General features: G+C 39.0%; 1 protein-coding gene across 9 annotated transcripts in view; it reads left to right on the forward strand.

The window, feature by feature from the left end:
• The window catches only part of ARID4B (AT-rich interaction domain 4B), a 156,951-nt gene that overhangs the window by 128,554 nt on the left and 12,260 nt on the right, over positions 1-16,137 (forward strand). For 7 of the 9 annotated variants that reach the window (XM_043596264.1, XM_043596269.1, XM_043596266.1 and 4 more), the window contains 4 exons: positions 236-320; positions 1,992-2,190; positions 9,478-10,692; positions 13,982-14,095. In XM_043596264.1, the coding sequence (XP_043452199.1) occupies positions 236-320; positions 1,992-2,190; positions 9,478-10,692; positions 13,982-14,095 (1,613 nt within the window). Of the gene's footprint in view, positions 1-235; positions 321-1,991; positions 2,191-9,477; positions 10,693-11,088; positions 11,203-13,981; positions 14,096-14,761; positions 14,918-16,137 lie in introns of those variants that run through there. The other 2 variants (XR_006299740.1, XM_043596271.1) reach the window with 2 other exon arrangements.

Genomic DNA, 16,137 nt, shown 5'->3' on the forward strand with positions numbered 1-16,137 from the left:
GAGGTCTTTCTGGTCTTGGCTCAGCCAGAAGCTGACATTCTGTCCTTGGGCAAATCACTTGATGTCTCTTTTGGGGCCTTGGTAGCCTTTATTCATTGAACCAGGAAGTTGAGCTAAATGGTCTCCAAGGTCCTTCCCTGTTCTAAAATGTTACGATTCTATTTATGAATTTTTCTTTAATATGGCATAGTTCTGTGATGTTTTGCATATTTATATTAATTTCCTTTCATTTTAGATATGATGAGTGGATTAAAGCAGATAAAATAGTAAGACCTGCTGATAAAAATGTGCCAAAGATAAAACATCGGAAGAAAATAAAGGTAAGTGCTTACTTTGCTAAAAGAACTTTTTTTCCTACATGATAGGTGTTAGTTGCAGAAATTTTCCTCCAAAATGATGCCATCAGTGTTAGTAGAAATGAAAATACTCTCTTAAAACATCGAATTTATCAAGTGCTAGATTTGGGTACAATCGATATTGTCACCTTATGGGAAGGTATTTTGGAAAAGGCATTTGGAAGAATGATCTCTGAGGCTTTTGTAGTTCCGACATCATGTAAGGCCACCCAGCCAGATTTCACTTATTTCAATCCCTTTTTGCCCCTCTCATCTCCAGCTAGGAGCCATAAAATAGTATGGCTGGGAGCCTGGCTTAGTGTGAGGGCTGTAAACTATTCAGAGGAAGAAAAGAAGGTATCTGAAAGCAGACGAGAGCCTATCTCTTTTTCTCTTCATCTTTAGCTGACTGTATTAGCAGTAGCTTAGGGTGTGTTCATAGGACTCTGTGAGCCATACTGTAGATGAACCATGGGGACTCTATTAATGAACTTGTATGGAAATTACTGTTACTCTTATGTATGATAGATTTACTCTTATATATTCTAAGACTAAATCTTTTAAGTGTTTTATTAGAAAGTTGACCGTTCATTAGGTAACATATAGTTGAGGTGCTTAGTAGTTCTTCTGAAATTCAGTCTTCATATTCACAGTGAAGAACTGTTACTTTCCTGCTACTGACCCCAAATAGTGCAAGCTTTCCCCCAACATAGTTACTCTTTTCTCACTGTAAAATTGGGTCTGGTTCTCAAGTTTTGATATGGCAACCCAGTAGCTGCAACTCAGGGTGCTGGTCCAGGGACCACCCTTGGAGAACCATTACCCCAAAGCATCTATAATATGCAATGAATTATCTTCTGTGCATCCAGAATGGTGATAGTCATGTACTGTATTTGGGAGAAGTGTGAAAATAGCCACAGATTCTATAGTCAGACCTGTATAACAGGATTTCAGAGTTGTCTGCTACACCATCATGCTCTACATCGTCATTCAGGAAGCTTGTCTAAATGTGATTTTTTTTCTATAAATTATTTTAAGCCCAGATTTAAAAAATAGTTTCCAGGAAATATTTTAGTTAGCCTCTGCTCTTCTTATTTGTAAACAGTCAATTGGAGAAAATTTCTCATTTTTTCCAGAAATGTTACTTTATCAATGAACAGGTAGGTTTCTTCCAAGTTAACTTCACAACAGATCATTTGTAGAGTTATTATTCCCAGTTGTCAACTAAATGAAGATGTTAGGAATTTTGTCGCTCCCAGCCCACATTTTATATTGAAAATGTTACGAGTTTTAAAACTACCGGTTGAAAAATTTTTTATGAATATTTAAGCCTGTTGTGATTTAATTTTGAAGAATTTGTAACACCAGTTATTAGCAGTATGAGGTTTTAGTCTGAATTGTTCATAGGATCTCTGGTTTACTTCCACAATTAAAATGTAAATATTAGACAAAAACTTTTTGCTCATCCTGCAGTACCTTTGGGAAAAAAAAAAAAAAAAACACCTCTGGCTGTTTAGAGGAGCTTCTTATATTCTTTCTTTTCATATTAGTTAATATGTGATACAACTTTGAGTTTAAAATGAGTATTAGCATTGTTACAGTAAATACTTCATGATAAACTATGGCTAACATGGCATACTGTTTTTCTTAACCTAGAATAAATTAGACAAAGAAAAAGACAGAGATGAAAAATACTCTCCTAAAAACTGTAAACTTCGGCGCTTGTCAAAACCACCTTTTCAGACAAATCCATCTCCTGAAATGGTATCTAAACTGGATCTTACTGATGCCAAAAACTCTGATACAGCTCACATTAAATCCATAGAAATTACTTCTATCCTCAATGGACTTCAAGGTAAACCTAACAAATACCCTGTTGCTTGCAACTCTGTGTTTTGTTACGAATCAAATTCTGTAAAGGCAATGTACCGTTTTTTAATTGGACCAGAATTTTGTTGCCTGTTATTACTTGAAATAAAATCAGCCATTGATTGAGGCTTGGAAGTACTTCTGTTATTAGTAGATCTAAAGGCATCCTTAAATTTTAGTTACAATTTATTATTTACCCTATAGTACTGTGTTTTTTTTCTCAGGTACTGTCCTTTCTGTTGCCACATAAAACATGGTTTGTGTTAGGTAATTTTAGACTATAAAATTACACTGAATTTTTTGTTAAGAATACCAAATTTTGTTTATCTTGATTGCATCTATTATGATCCTCTTTTATGATAGCATTATTGCCTATTAATATTTGAGGCAGAATGACCTATAACTAAATAATACAATATGAATGTTGGTGTGTCTACCATAGTGGTGAACAAATAACATTTATTTAAAAGAATTCTGTATTTCTGCCCTAGAAGTAATTAATATCCTGATTTTAGTGTGATCATTCCTTAACTTTTCTTTTGAATAAACATATATGTCTATATTAAACATAAATACATATTTCCAAACAGCAGATGAATTTTTAAAACACGGAGTAGCCAGCACAAGCCTTGCTGTGAAGGCTCCCTGAGAATGTTACGTGAATGGAGTCTGTAGGTCATATTCTGGTTTCATATTCAGCTGCTCTGAGAATTCACAGAAGCACCTCTCAGGGAATTCGGTGGGGCAGGGTCAGAAAGGAGTTCTGGGAAACATCGGGGCTCACCACAGCCAGGACGAACAGGAGCGTGGAGGTAATGAGCCGCTCTGTGTTTTCTGATTCTAGGCTTTACCAAACGAACTTCTAGCTTTCAGGTGCAGGTCAGAGCAAAGCATTTCTCCTGGGTACAATGATGTAGTCCACTGATCCCAGTAACACCTTGCAAGACATAGAGGGGAGAGCTGGAGTTTTGTCAACACATTGTTCAAACAAGCTAAATCTATTTAAACGCGTTCGGACAGTGTGGTGGCAGCAGGCATCTTAGTGATGGTGGTCCTTGCTATTTCTTTGGAAAGGACACTGTGTAGGACTGGTTTCCTTCTGCATCTGGTACACAGCTTCCTGGGGAGATCCTATTCTAGGGATCACTCTTCAGAGGAGCCCTTGGAATTCCTTTGTTCTGGCATCTCATGTCTGTTTTACCCTCGACATACTCTCATTGTGGTGGAGCATATTCTCTAGTAACTTTTTAAGAACAAGTGAGTGAGAAGAAAAGCAAATTTTTAGAGACTGTGTGCATCTGAGAATATCTTTATTCTGTGCATGGTTTAGCTGAGTTGAATGGTTTTCCTTCAGTATTATTAGCATTGTTCAATTGTCTTTTTTTTTTTTTTTTAGTTTATTTATTTATTTTTAGAAAGAGAGAGAGAGAGTGTGAGCGGGGGGGGGGGGTGGTGGGCCGAGAGAAGGGGAGAGAGAATCCCAAGCAGGCTCTGCACTGTCAGCGCACAGCCCGATGTGCGGCTTGAACTCACAAACTGTGAGATTATGATCTGAGCCAAATCAGGAGTCAGATGCTAAACTGACTGAACCACCCAGGTGCCCCTCACCTGTCTTTTCTGATGTTGTTTCTGGTCGAAGTTCAGAGCTCTTACAATTCCTGATTCTTTCTGTGTGACTTGTTTTTTATCACTTAGTTTTTTTGTGGGGTTTTTTGTTCTTTTTTTTTTTTTTTTTCTTTTTGGCTTTTGCTTCTCTTTGGAATCTGGAATTTTTGTTTCTAATGTCCTAAAATTTCACGGTGATTATGCCTTGTGTGGATATATTTTCATCCACTGTCTTGAGTACTTGCTAGGCTCTTTTCATTCTAGAAACGTGAGCCTTTTTGTTCCAGGTGCTTTTCTTGAATTATTTTGTTGATTATTTCTTCCTCTGCATTTTACTGTTCTCTCTTGTTTTTTGTTTTGGATTTTTTTGACTTACCATTATATCAGTATTGCATTTTCTGTAGTATATTTTAATATGTTTATCGTTTTGGGGATGAGGTTATTCATTCTTTGGTCTTTTTTTCTCTGATTTCTTGGAAATTTTCTCAACTTTGTCTTCTGATCCTTTATTATTTATCTTCTGATCTGTTTATTATTTAAAAAATATTAGGGGCGCCTGGGTGGCGCAGTCGGTTAAGCGTCCGACTTCAGCCAGGTCACGATCTTGCGGTCCGTGAGTTCGAGCCCCACGTCAGGCTCTGGGCTGATGGCTCAGAGCCTGGAGCCTGTTTCCGATTCTGTGTCTCCCTCTCTCTCTGCCCCTCCCCCGTTCATGCTCTGTCTCTCTCTGTCCCAAAAATAAATAAACGTTGAAAAAAAAAATTTAAGAAAAATATTTATTTTGGGAAGAGCACAAGTGGCAAAGGGGCAGAGAGAGGGAGACAGAGGATCCAAAGCAGGCTGTATGCTAACAGGCTGGCAGAAGCGAGCCCGACGTGGGGCTCAAACTCACGAACCGTGCGATCATGACCTGAGCCAAAGTTGGACACTCAACCTACTAATAAGCCACCCTTGTGCCCCATCCTCTTATCCTTTTAAAAACTATTAAATTTACTGCCGTAATGTTTGGTGACAGCTGGTATATTTTTAATTTTCATGAGCTCTTCATTTTCTACATGTTCTCATACCATCTCTTCTTTCAAGATGGGTACAAGATCTTAACCTTTCTGGTTTTGCTCTTTCCAAAGGATATTGTAAATTTTTTGTTCTTCTTTTGCATGGTTAGCTACTTTCAGTTTGCTTTTTCCTGCTTTATTGTTTTGATCTCTTCCCTATGAAGGACTTTTTCCTTGGCTGTCTTCTCCTGATTAGGAATCTTGAGCACATGGTTGGGACTTGTCAACTTTGAGTTAATTTCACTCTAAGGTAATCTGGGTGGGCCATTTTTTGGAGAGGACTACTGTCACGTCTTTAGGTCTTTTTCTTAGTCCAGTTGCATCCCAGAGAAAAGAGTCTTCCAGCCCTGACTGGAAGGTAAGAGAATGTCTTCTAGTGTTTAGGATCCAGTTGAGGATTAGGGAAGGAAGGAGGGGAAATTCTTAGCGGTTGTAGTTCACTGATCCCACTGAGTTCAGCATCACATCTGTACCTGCGCCTTCAATAGTTCTTAGCATTGCCTAGGCCAGAAATCCTGTCTTCACCATCTTCATTCAGAAAATAAACCTCCAGAAGAGTGGTCACCTGGCAACCCATGGCAGGGGTGAGGACCTAGGGATCTAGATGCTTTTCGAATAATGTTCACCCGATGCTCCTTATGTTAAGCTGCCTCCTCCACTTTTCATTTTCACAGTCACCTGATACAGCCAATTTTTATTGAAGAGCCCATGGAGAATTGGGTTTTTTCTCAGCTCTATTCACTGCTGGCTTGGGTCTGTTTACTCTCATCCATCTGCTTTTTGGCTTACGCATTCTATTGTTCTCTCCTATTGTCCCTATTTTTGTTAGCGTATTATTTCAGAAATTATGTTAACATGCCACGTGTATGATATATGTGTGTTGTAATGTGTAATTATTAATATATATTAATATGTTCCATATTAACACATTAATACATATCCCAAACAAATATATATACATATGCACAGATATGATATTTTTATAAATGGGATCATTAACACTATAAAACCCCACCTTTTCGGGGGGGCTTGCCATAGTAGAACTGATAAATCTTTTCACATCAGCACATTCATACAACTGAATGGCTGTATCACCATTTATTTAATTCTTGATGATAAAAGGTATTTAGATTATTTTCATTATTTTTCCTATTGTACATAATTCAACAATGACCATCACAAGTGCCATATTTGTAACATTTCACATATTCTCTTCTTCATATTTTCTCTTTTCTGTGGTAAATTTTATTTTTGATTTGGCCATAGATCAAATTTAAGACATTCAGGTTATTTCCAGCTTAAAAATGATTGCTGCTATGAATGCATAGGTATATGTACATGCATAGATAAAGAAAAATTGAGGCCACCCATGAGTGTAGAACACAGATAGCTAGGAGTCTCTTCCCTGGCATGAGATGAGCTGGGAACAGAACAAGAGGGTGGGTGATTGTTGGAATTCTGTGGAGTGATTGAATATCTCTAGAGAATAATATTTCACATTTAGGCACCAGAGATCCCCTCAAGTAAACTAGATCCCTGCTGAATCACCTAATGGAAAGCTTATCCATTAATAAGCCCTACCAATACAGTCAGGTTTTAGTAGGTCATCCTTCAGTGTGAACAGTCAAGGAGAGCTCCCACATAAAATGTGGAAACTAAGACGGAAGGAGTGACCCTTGAGGAGAGAGGTAATGAAGGTAAGAAGCATATTAGTTCTCTCCGGTTATTATTAATCTCAGAAAACCCGTAAGCATCTGTAAAACAAGAACAGGATACAGTGATAAAGTAACAGAGAACAAGAAACACCTAGAATTAGACATTGAAATTAAAATTCAGTCAAACACAGTTTGGAGTCGAGGAAAACTTTGAGAAAATGTAAGAAAGCAGTGATGAAATGTAAGAAGATGAGTGGTACTGAACAGTAAATAGTGAAATCAGAGGGGAAGAAATGAACAGGTAACCGCACACACCACTGTGGTTTGAGTATACTCACGTGTGTATATCTTTGTTTTTCACGCTGGGGAGAGTGACACCAGCATTACTGCTAGAATCCGCCTGAGGAATCAAGAAGCCATGGGAACAGCATGCCTGGTTATAAGTAACTAAAAAGCAGTTGGATTTTGAAAAAGCGAAACCCTAGTTTTCTTATGAACTGTCTCACGACTATGTTATTTATTTTTTGATTTGTACCTCATCACTCCGTGCTGTATTATATAGAGTGTGGCAGTTCTATCTGTCTTAGAGAATGCTGTATATGTGGTGGTGGGTTCTCCTCCCCAGTCTGCCATATACATATCAATCACTAAGATCATCCTAGAATAGTCCTCAGGTGGACAGAGGAATGAACAGGTAACTAAAAGAAGAAAAATCTCCAGAACTGACAGACACGAATCTTTAAATTGAACGAGCCTACCCGGTACCTGATAAATTCGTGAATAAAGAACCATGCCACGGTACGTTATTATGAAATTAAAAATACCAGGAATAAAAAACCACCACTATGGTTGAGGAGATAAATGAAAGTAGTGTTTTTAAACTATAAGGCAAGGGGCAGTACCTTCAAATTTTTGAAGGAAAATAATTTTCAACTTAGAATTCTGTACCTGGTTAAACTATCGATAAAACGATGAAATTTGAGAGTAAAGATGTATTTGGACACGTAAGGACAAAGAATATTTACCTCCTTGTGCCTTTTTAAGGAAAGTACTAGATGATGTGCTCCAAGACAATCTGGGAATAAACCAAGAAGGAGGAAGATGGGCAATTCACATACCTGTGGGTCTCAGTCAAGAGAAAGCAGTGAAGGTTGGGGGGCCTGGGTGGTTCAGTCAGTTAAGTGTCTGTCTCTTGGATTTCGGCTCAGGTCATGATCTCAGGGTTTGTGGGACAGAGCACAGCATCAGGATCTGTGTCCGGCTTCGGCTCAGGTCATGATCTCACAGTCCGTGAGTTTGAGCCCCGCGTCGGGCTCTGTGCTCACAGCTCAGAGCCTGGAGCCTGCTTTGGATTCTGTGTCTCCCTCTCTCTCTGCCCCTCCCCTGCTCATGCTCTGCCTCTCTCTGTCTCAAAAATAAAAACATTAAAAAAAATTTTTTTTTAATAATTAACTGAAGATAACTATATATGGAAAGTATGGCAGGAGATAGTATTAATACAATACCCATGGCTCATTGCAGGCTAAACTTCCTAAGCGAGCACATCTCTTAATTATATACTATCAGAAAACATGGTTTGGAGACTTTGGAGGCTTGGGAAGGAAGAAAAAGAGCTGTTGGTTTCCTATTGAGTTTCCATTTGTTTTTAGTCATATATGCAGTGCTTTGATAATTAAAACAGTTCAGTTTTACAAAAACACATTGAAACGTTTAAATGTTTTTAGCTACCTTAATTGTGTCTGTTCTTTTTTACTTGTAGTAAACTTAGCTAAAGAACATAGGTAGTGTTGTAGTCACAATTATAAATTCAGGAGCCAAATGACTTAGGTTTCTGTTTCTTCTCTACTTTTACTAGCTCTTTGGAGTGGTTTAACCTCTCTAAATCCTAGTCTCCTAAACTATAAAATGGGGTTAATAATAATATACCCCTCATAGGGTTTTTGTGAGACTGAGTCAGACAGTCTATGCAAAGTGTACCAAAGTATCTGGCATGTAGCAGTTTCTCAGTAAATGTTTTATTAAAATCACGATAAAGGCAATTACTTTTTATACTTAGTTGAATCCATTTACTAAAATGTACTTTCAAGAAATAAATTCTGTAAATATTTTTATGTAATGTATCAGTTACTTAAGTTAATTGGGTCTACTCTTCAAAACATTGTAGAAAACAGGGCACCTGGGTGGCTCAAACATTCAACTCTTGATTTCGGCTTAGGTCCCAATCTCAGGGTCATAGGATCGAGCCCCGCCTTGGGCTCTGTGCTGGGCGTGGAGCCTGCTTGAGATTCTCTTTCCCTCTGCCCCTCTCCCCTGCTCATGCTCCCTCTCTCTTTTATTAAAAAAAAAAAAAAAAAAAAAAGACAAAAAACAATTTGGAAATTCGTTGTTCACAAATCTTTGCCTCATCATTGCTACATTGAAAATGAAGCTTACAATTTCATATACAGACTTTGAAGTTAGAATAACCCGGGATTACATCCTGACTGCAGTTATTTTCTACTCATAAATTTGGAGGAGTTTCTTTTTCATAATCCGCTTTATTGAGGTATAACCTACAAACAATAAAATTCACAACTTTTACGCTTACCATTTGATGTGTTTTGGCAAAAATATATGGTGGTGTAACTACAAGCACAGTCACAGTGTACAACATTACCATCATGGGACACCTGGGTGCCTCAGTTAAGCATCAGACTCTTGATCTCAGCTAATGTCTCAATCTCAGGGTCATGAGTTCCAACTCATGCTGGGCATGAAGCCTACCTTAAAAAAAATTACCATCGTTGTGTGAGTGTCTTAAATCTCCAAAGCTTAGTTTCATCACCTGCAAAATAACGATGAAACCTAGCAGTCCAAGAGGACTGTAAACATAGGGGCTAATATATAGAGAGAGGGCCATGCACAGGGAAGACACTGCTGGTGTCCTTATCATACTCACCGGTGTTTCTTCTTTTCTAGCTTCTGAAAGTTCTGCTGAAGACAGTGAGCAGGAGGATGAGACAGGTGCTCAAGACAGAGACCACAGTGGCAAAGAGGAATCGAAGATCGATCATTTGACCCATACCAGAAACGATCTTATTGCAAAAGAGGAACAGAACAGTTCATCTTTGCTAGAAGACAACAAAGTCCATGCAGATTCGGTGATCTCCAAAGCGGTGTCAAAATCTCCAGAAAGATTAAGAAAAGATATGGAAGGATTATCTGAAGATACGGATTATGAAGAAGACGATGAAATCACAAAAAAGAGAAAAGACGGTAAGAAGGACAGTGCAGAGAAGTCTTCAAAGCCTCAAGTCAAACGTGGTAAAAGAAGGTATTGCACTACAGAGGAGTGTTTGAAAACTGGATCGCCTGGCAAAAAGGAAGAGAAGGCCAAGAGCAAAGAATCACTTTGCATAGAGAACAGCAGCAACAGCTCTTCGGATGAAGAGGAGGACGAAAAATCAAAAACAAAGATGACGCCAACGAAGAAATACAACGGTTTGGAGGAAAAGCGAAAATCTCTACGGACAACCGGTTTCTATTCAGGATTTTCAGAAGTGGCAGAAAAAAGGATAAAACTTTTAAATAACTCTGATGAGAGACTTCAGAACAGCAGAGCTAAAGATCGGAAAGACGTGTGGTCGAGCATTCAGGGACAGTGGCCGAAGAAGACTCTGAAGGAGCTCTTTTCAGACTCGGACACTGAGGCGGCAGCCTCCCCGCCCCATCCCGCCCCCGAGGAGGCGTCCGCAGAGGGCTCGTTGCAGCCGGTGGCCGAGGAGGAGGGCTGCCCCCCCAGCGCCGAGCTGGAAACACCGCCGCCGGCCGGCGCCGACAGTAAGCCCGCCGAGGAGAAGCCGGCGGAGGTCACTGACAAAAAAGCGGAATTTCCCAGCAGCGGCAGCAACTCCGTGCTCAACACCCCCCCTACCACCCCCGAGTCGCCTTCCTCGGTCACTGTAACGGAAGCCGGTCGGCAGCAGTCTTCGGTGACCGTGTCGGAGCCGCTGGCCCCGAACCAAGAAGAGGTTCGCAGTATCAAGAGTGAGACCGATAGCACAATTGAGGTGGACAGTGTCGCGGGGGAGCTGCAGGACCTCCAGTCGGAAGGGACCAGCTCGCCGGCAGGCTTTGACGCCAGCGTGAGCTCCAGCGGCAGCAATCAGCCGGAACCAGAGCACCCCGACAGAGGTGAGGGCCGAGCCGTGTCCGTTGGCGTAGTGTAGAACCTTCTGACGTTTCCAAGGGCTTCACGGTAGCGCTCCTTAGAGCACGAGGCGCAGAAGTGAAGTCCTTGCGTGAACGCGGTAAAAATGGAAATTGGAAGGGTGCTTTGAGTAATGGATAGCGAATGTGCTGAAAAGCTTGGGGGGGACTTACCGTCCCGTGCGTGAGCTGTCTGTGACATCCCCAGGGGACCAGAGCACGCGCTGGGCACGCACCCAGGCCCAAAGCCACACCTTTTTGAAGATTCCTTATACGCTGGTTGACTATGTGGCATGAGCAGCTTCAATATATATCTGTAACGTTGTTTTCGCAGTTGTAACCGATGTGCGTTTTCTCACAAACATTTTGATTTGTTGACAGACCCCTCCACCCTTAACCAAATACTGTATGTAGGGGTTTGGAGCAACCAACTCTCCAGGCACTGCTTTCCTCAGACAACCGTGTCAAACTGATTTTCAAGCCTGACTAACTTGTGTGAGTTTGTAAAGGAATTTGATGCTTTCTTAGATGCATAGCTTCCAGATCGAAGGAGCAATGTGTATGTCACCCTCCAGTAATACTTTCTTGATTTTCCGTGAAGTTGTTAAAAATGGAAACCCAAATTAGTACTTTGAAAAGTATTGGTGCCCTTTGATTTTGCCATAGCTATTCTTGTGTCTTCATTCTTCTTACAGACCACTTCATTCAGGTGTCTTTAGATGAATAGAATATATGCCGACAGTTGGCTTTGAAACCTACTTTTTTGCTGTAAAGATAGGATGTGTACTTTATGTAACATACCGGTTTTTATTATGCTAGTTTGAGATTTTTAGCTAAGCTTAAAGAGATGTGATACAGATCAGGTGAGTTAATTCCTAATTTTCTCACACAATTTGTTTTTTCCTTTTTTCTTTTTCCAGCTTTAGTGAGATACAATTGATGGAACATTGTCACACAAATCTTGACTTAAAACATTTCTTTTTAAAAAATAAATATTGGGGTACCTGGGTGGCTCAGTCGGTTAAGCGTCCGACTTCAGCTCAGGTCACGATCTCGCGGTCCATGAGTTCGAGCCCCACGTCGGGCTCTGGGCTGATGGCTCGGAGCCTGGAGCCTGCTTCTGATTCTGTGTCTCCCTCTCTCTCTGACCCTCCCCCGTTCATGCTCTGTCTCTCTCTGTCTCAAAAAAAATAAATAAACTTAAAAAAAAAATAAAAATAAAAAATAAATATTAAGTAAAAGATATAATTGCAGTTCAATTGGGATCTTCTTTGGTTTTTCACATTCACACATACAGCTACAGTATGTGTGCCATAAAAAAGAGATACAGTAGCTTCTGATAGAAGCAGGTTAGCATTGCCCTTTTGAATCTTAATCTTGACTAGGTTGAAAAGAATGCAACTTAAGAAATACTCCTGGGGCGCCTGGGTGGCTCAGTCGGTTAAGCGTCCAACTCTTAGTCTTGGCTCAGGTCATGATCTCATGGTTCGTGAGCCATGGGATATTCTCTCTCTCTCTCAAAATAAATTAAAAACAAAAAGAAACTTTAGAAGAAGTACTCCCAAACTTAGGGTAACAGAGACCATCTGCTATACCAGAGCAAAGAGAGAATTGATCTCTCTTTAGAAATAAATTCTTGGGGCGCCTGGGTGGCTCAGCCGGTTGAGCATCCGACTTCGGCTCAGGTCATGATCTCACAGTTCATGGGTTTGAGCCCCATGTCAGGCTCTGTGCTGACAGCTCAGAGCCTGGAGACTGCTTCAGATTCTGTGTCTCCCTCTCTCTGTGCTCCTCTCCCGCTCATGCTTGCTCTGTCTCTGTCTCTATGTCTCTCAAAAACGAATAAACGTTAAAAAAATTTTTTTTTTAAAAAGAAAGAAATTCTTAAGCATTTACTTCATATGGCCTTATTTTAAGAAATTTGTCTACTGATACCAGAGAATTCACATTGTGTCAGAAGTAAAAATGTAAATTTTACAATTTAGATTTAGGATTTCCCTCCAGTTGGCTTACACATTTACTTACTTATATCCAGTGGCTTCCATTACTCTTTATTTCTTGCAGCTGAAAGCTTCAGAATTAAAACTCTTTTAGGGAGAAATCTGACAATTATTTTAAGATTCTGTGCTTCAATATAGTCATTATCTTCATCACCTTCTTTGTGTTTTATTTAAGTTGTTATATTAAAATAGCTTTAGAAGAAGTTATTGCTAAGATGTAATTAAAAAACAGTCTAGAAGTTGCAAACAAAACAGTTAATGGCCTATTCCGTTTTTGACCAAGGAAGCCATATCTTATATACTCGACTGATATTATCGTTGGTAACAGGACTAAGAAATATTTTTTGTAGCATGACATAATTTTTATCACATCTGTATCATGTCATTATAGTATTTTAATACTCTAGTAGTATACAGTATAGTATTTCATTGTACTGAATAGAAACAGGACTTTATTAATCTCCGGAAAAGATAGTCTGGTAGACGATATATATATAATTAGAAATACATAGAAACACAGTAGATGCTGTGGACCAAGTTAATAGTATAGAGAAAAATGTACTGAAACTATAGTTTGGAGTAGTTGTCAAGCCATGAAGCCTGGCCGGTCATGGAAAGTCTTAGTGAAGATGTAGGATGTGGGCTAGTCAAAAGGAAGACGTTTATGAAGTTTCAGGATAATTTCCTACCAAGAAGGTGAAACGTTACATAGGATTATTATGCTGGATTTATAAATGGTATATGTGTTAACCAGTGCCCTGCCAGTGAAGTTACTGTTAAAATAAATAAATTGGTAAAACAGCTAAGTGTGAATTACTACTAAAATTTATCCCATTAATATGATGATATTTTAAAGTTGTTAATATCATTGTAAGCTATATCATTAATGTTTTCATCTGTAATTAAATCTTAATATTTTGGTTCTATTGAATTTTCGCAAATTTCAGTTTTTATTTTCATCATTTACCTGTTTTTGGAGTTACTAGACTCATAAACTCCCAGTTCTATATTGAGAACTATTTTTAGTTTGTATCTGATTTTTCTAAGAAGGATGTGCATACTTTATTTGCTTTTTTAAAACTCTTGTATTATGTGTAATAATTCAATTAATGAAAATTTGTTCTAAAAATTATAGTAATTCTATAATTTGTAAAGCTCATAAAGAACATGCATAGTTTGAGAATTGTTCTATGCTTCTAAAATGTGAGATTAATTTATACCTAGGAAAGCTTGATTTTATTTTGTGTTACTTAATCATTTCTTTTCCATCGTAGCCTGTACAGGTCAGAAAAGAGGGAAAGAATCTCAGGGAGGAGGAAGTTCATCAAAAAAGCAGAAGCGAAGCCATAAAGCAGCAGTGGTAAACAACAAAAAAAAGGGAAAAGGCAGTAAGTGTGAAACCTCTAATTATTTATGTATAAAAATAATGGCGGATATATTTCCCCTCCCCCCACCCCCCCCATTAAGAAAGGGGTATTCAGGATATGGGATAGTTAAGTATTTTGATTTTTGTCTCTACCGTCAAAAAAATCACACAGAAGTCTTCTGATCCTAGGTAAATTCTAGGATTAAGCAGTCTGGTGTTATTCAGCAGTGGTATTGATTGCTGATGAATGACCAGGTAATCCTTTTGAAAATAATAGCCAATGTAATGTAAACTCAACATCTTTGTTAGTTTTATGTCCCACAGTTTTTCCAATTGCCATTGTATGTATCACATATAATTGAAAATGCTTCAATTATATATTATTTTTATTACAGTGAAATTGATTGCTTTGTAATTCTTCAAGGCAAAATCAGACTGGAAGAGAACAATCAAGGTAGCTTTAGAGCTGTACCTCCAACAAGTCCAGTCTATTACTTTTGTCGTTCGTACCCCAAACTCTGTGTCCCAAGAGCAGCTAGAAGCAGTACTAAAGATTTAACTTTAGTAATGGCTCTGTTTGTTGACCAGCAGGAATTTATATACTGTATTTCTCCTGAGAGCTGCACATTTAATCTCTCTTTTGTAGACAAAGTGAGAAGCAGAAAATATGTAAAGAATTTTTTTTCAGGTGCCCCACACTGACCTCCTGCTGCTCTTCCAGGAGACTCCTGCCACCTCCACTGCCTGACCTTTGCTATCGGCCGGCTTGGCTGCACTTCAGTGCAGAAAAGGGTTATGCGGCCAGCTCCCCGAGGTTCTGCTGAGCCCATATGACTTCCAGGCGGTGAATATGGCGTCCCTCGGGGCCCCGGGCGGCTGTGCTCAGCAAGGCCGTGAAAGCCGGGCTGAGGCAGACCACTGCATCAGAGCGGGGCCAAGCCTTGGGTGGCTTAGCTAGCAGTTGCCAGGGCTTCCAGAGCAGCAGTGGGGGGTTTGGGGGGGATCCTTTCGAGATGTGTGTAAAGGAGTGGTGGAGTTTCTTCATTCTCAAAACACCACAGTGGGAGGAGTTGCTATCTACCTTTCCTATCTAGAATACTTGTTGGGCTTTGAAAGCCCGACTATGCCTTTTTTGGGGTAGCTGTTAGTAGATAAAGAATCAATAAATACATGCCAAATTGATCACCAATTATTTGGAATAACCAACAGGATATTTAAAGTGTTACTACACAGTGATGTTTTTGTCTTCAAGACTTTACCATTTAATGACAGGTCCTAGGAGGGCTCCTCTTCAACGAGTCAGTTAATGTATTCCTATAATTTAGCGGTATAGTGGGTATATTTAATTGTATTCAAACACTGTTCTGTAGCAGTAACAGTTAATTATATTCTCCCATTTTAATTATTGGGCTTAAGGCTTGATAAATCAGAATGAGGAAGCCATTCTCTGAGAAAAATTTAGTAAAGTTGAACTAACTCATGGAATCTAAGATAATACTTTGTATCCAGAAAGGTAATCCATGGAAATATCAATCCCATCATCTACTCATTCACATGGTTAAACAGTCAAGGTTAAGCCTTTCTGTTCCAGTACTGAGGCTTTAATCAGCAAAGGCAGTTGTAACATAATTATTTTGCAGATTTGTGAAATCTTCATAGTGAATATATTTACCAGAGTATAACTGATGGTTTATTTTAGTCCACAAGCTACGACGTAGGAGTTACTTAAGGAAAAAAAATCATTGTACACATCAAAGTTTAGAGTTCATTCCCAAAGAAGTTTTTTTAAGGAATTTCATGATTATCTTTCATTGTTTGCTTGTGGCCAGAGGAGTAGAAAAAGTGTTACATGTACCTGTTCTGTATACAACCCAAAATGTGAAAATTAAGTTGCTACAATGAGTCACTTAAAAAGATGCTGTATTCTATTTTATATATAGTAATCTAATAGAATAAAAAGCCATTCAAATCTATAATTATGATACATTTGATAGTCTACCAGGTATAACGGAAGATTAGTTTGAATGTTTTTTTTTAAAAATTATTATTGGCAATTCAGGTAAG

The sequence above is a fragment of the Prionailurus bengalensis genome, chromosome D2 (assembly GCF_016509475.1).
Source record: "Prionailurus bengalensis isolate Pbe53 chromosome D2, Fcat_Pben_1.1_paternal_pri, whole genome shotgun sequence".
Classification (NCBI taxonomy): domain Eukaryota; kingdom Metazoa; phylum Chordata; class Mammalia; order Carnivora; family Felidae; genus Prionailurus; species Prionailurus bengalensis.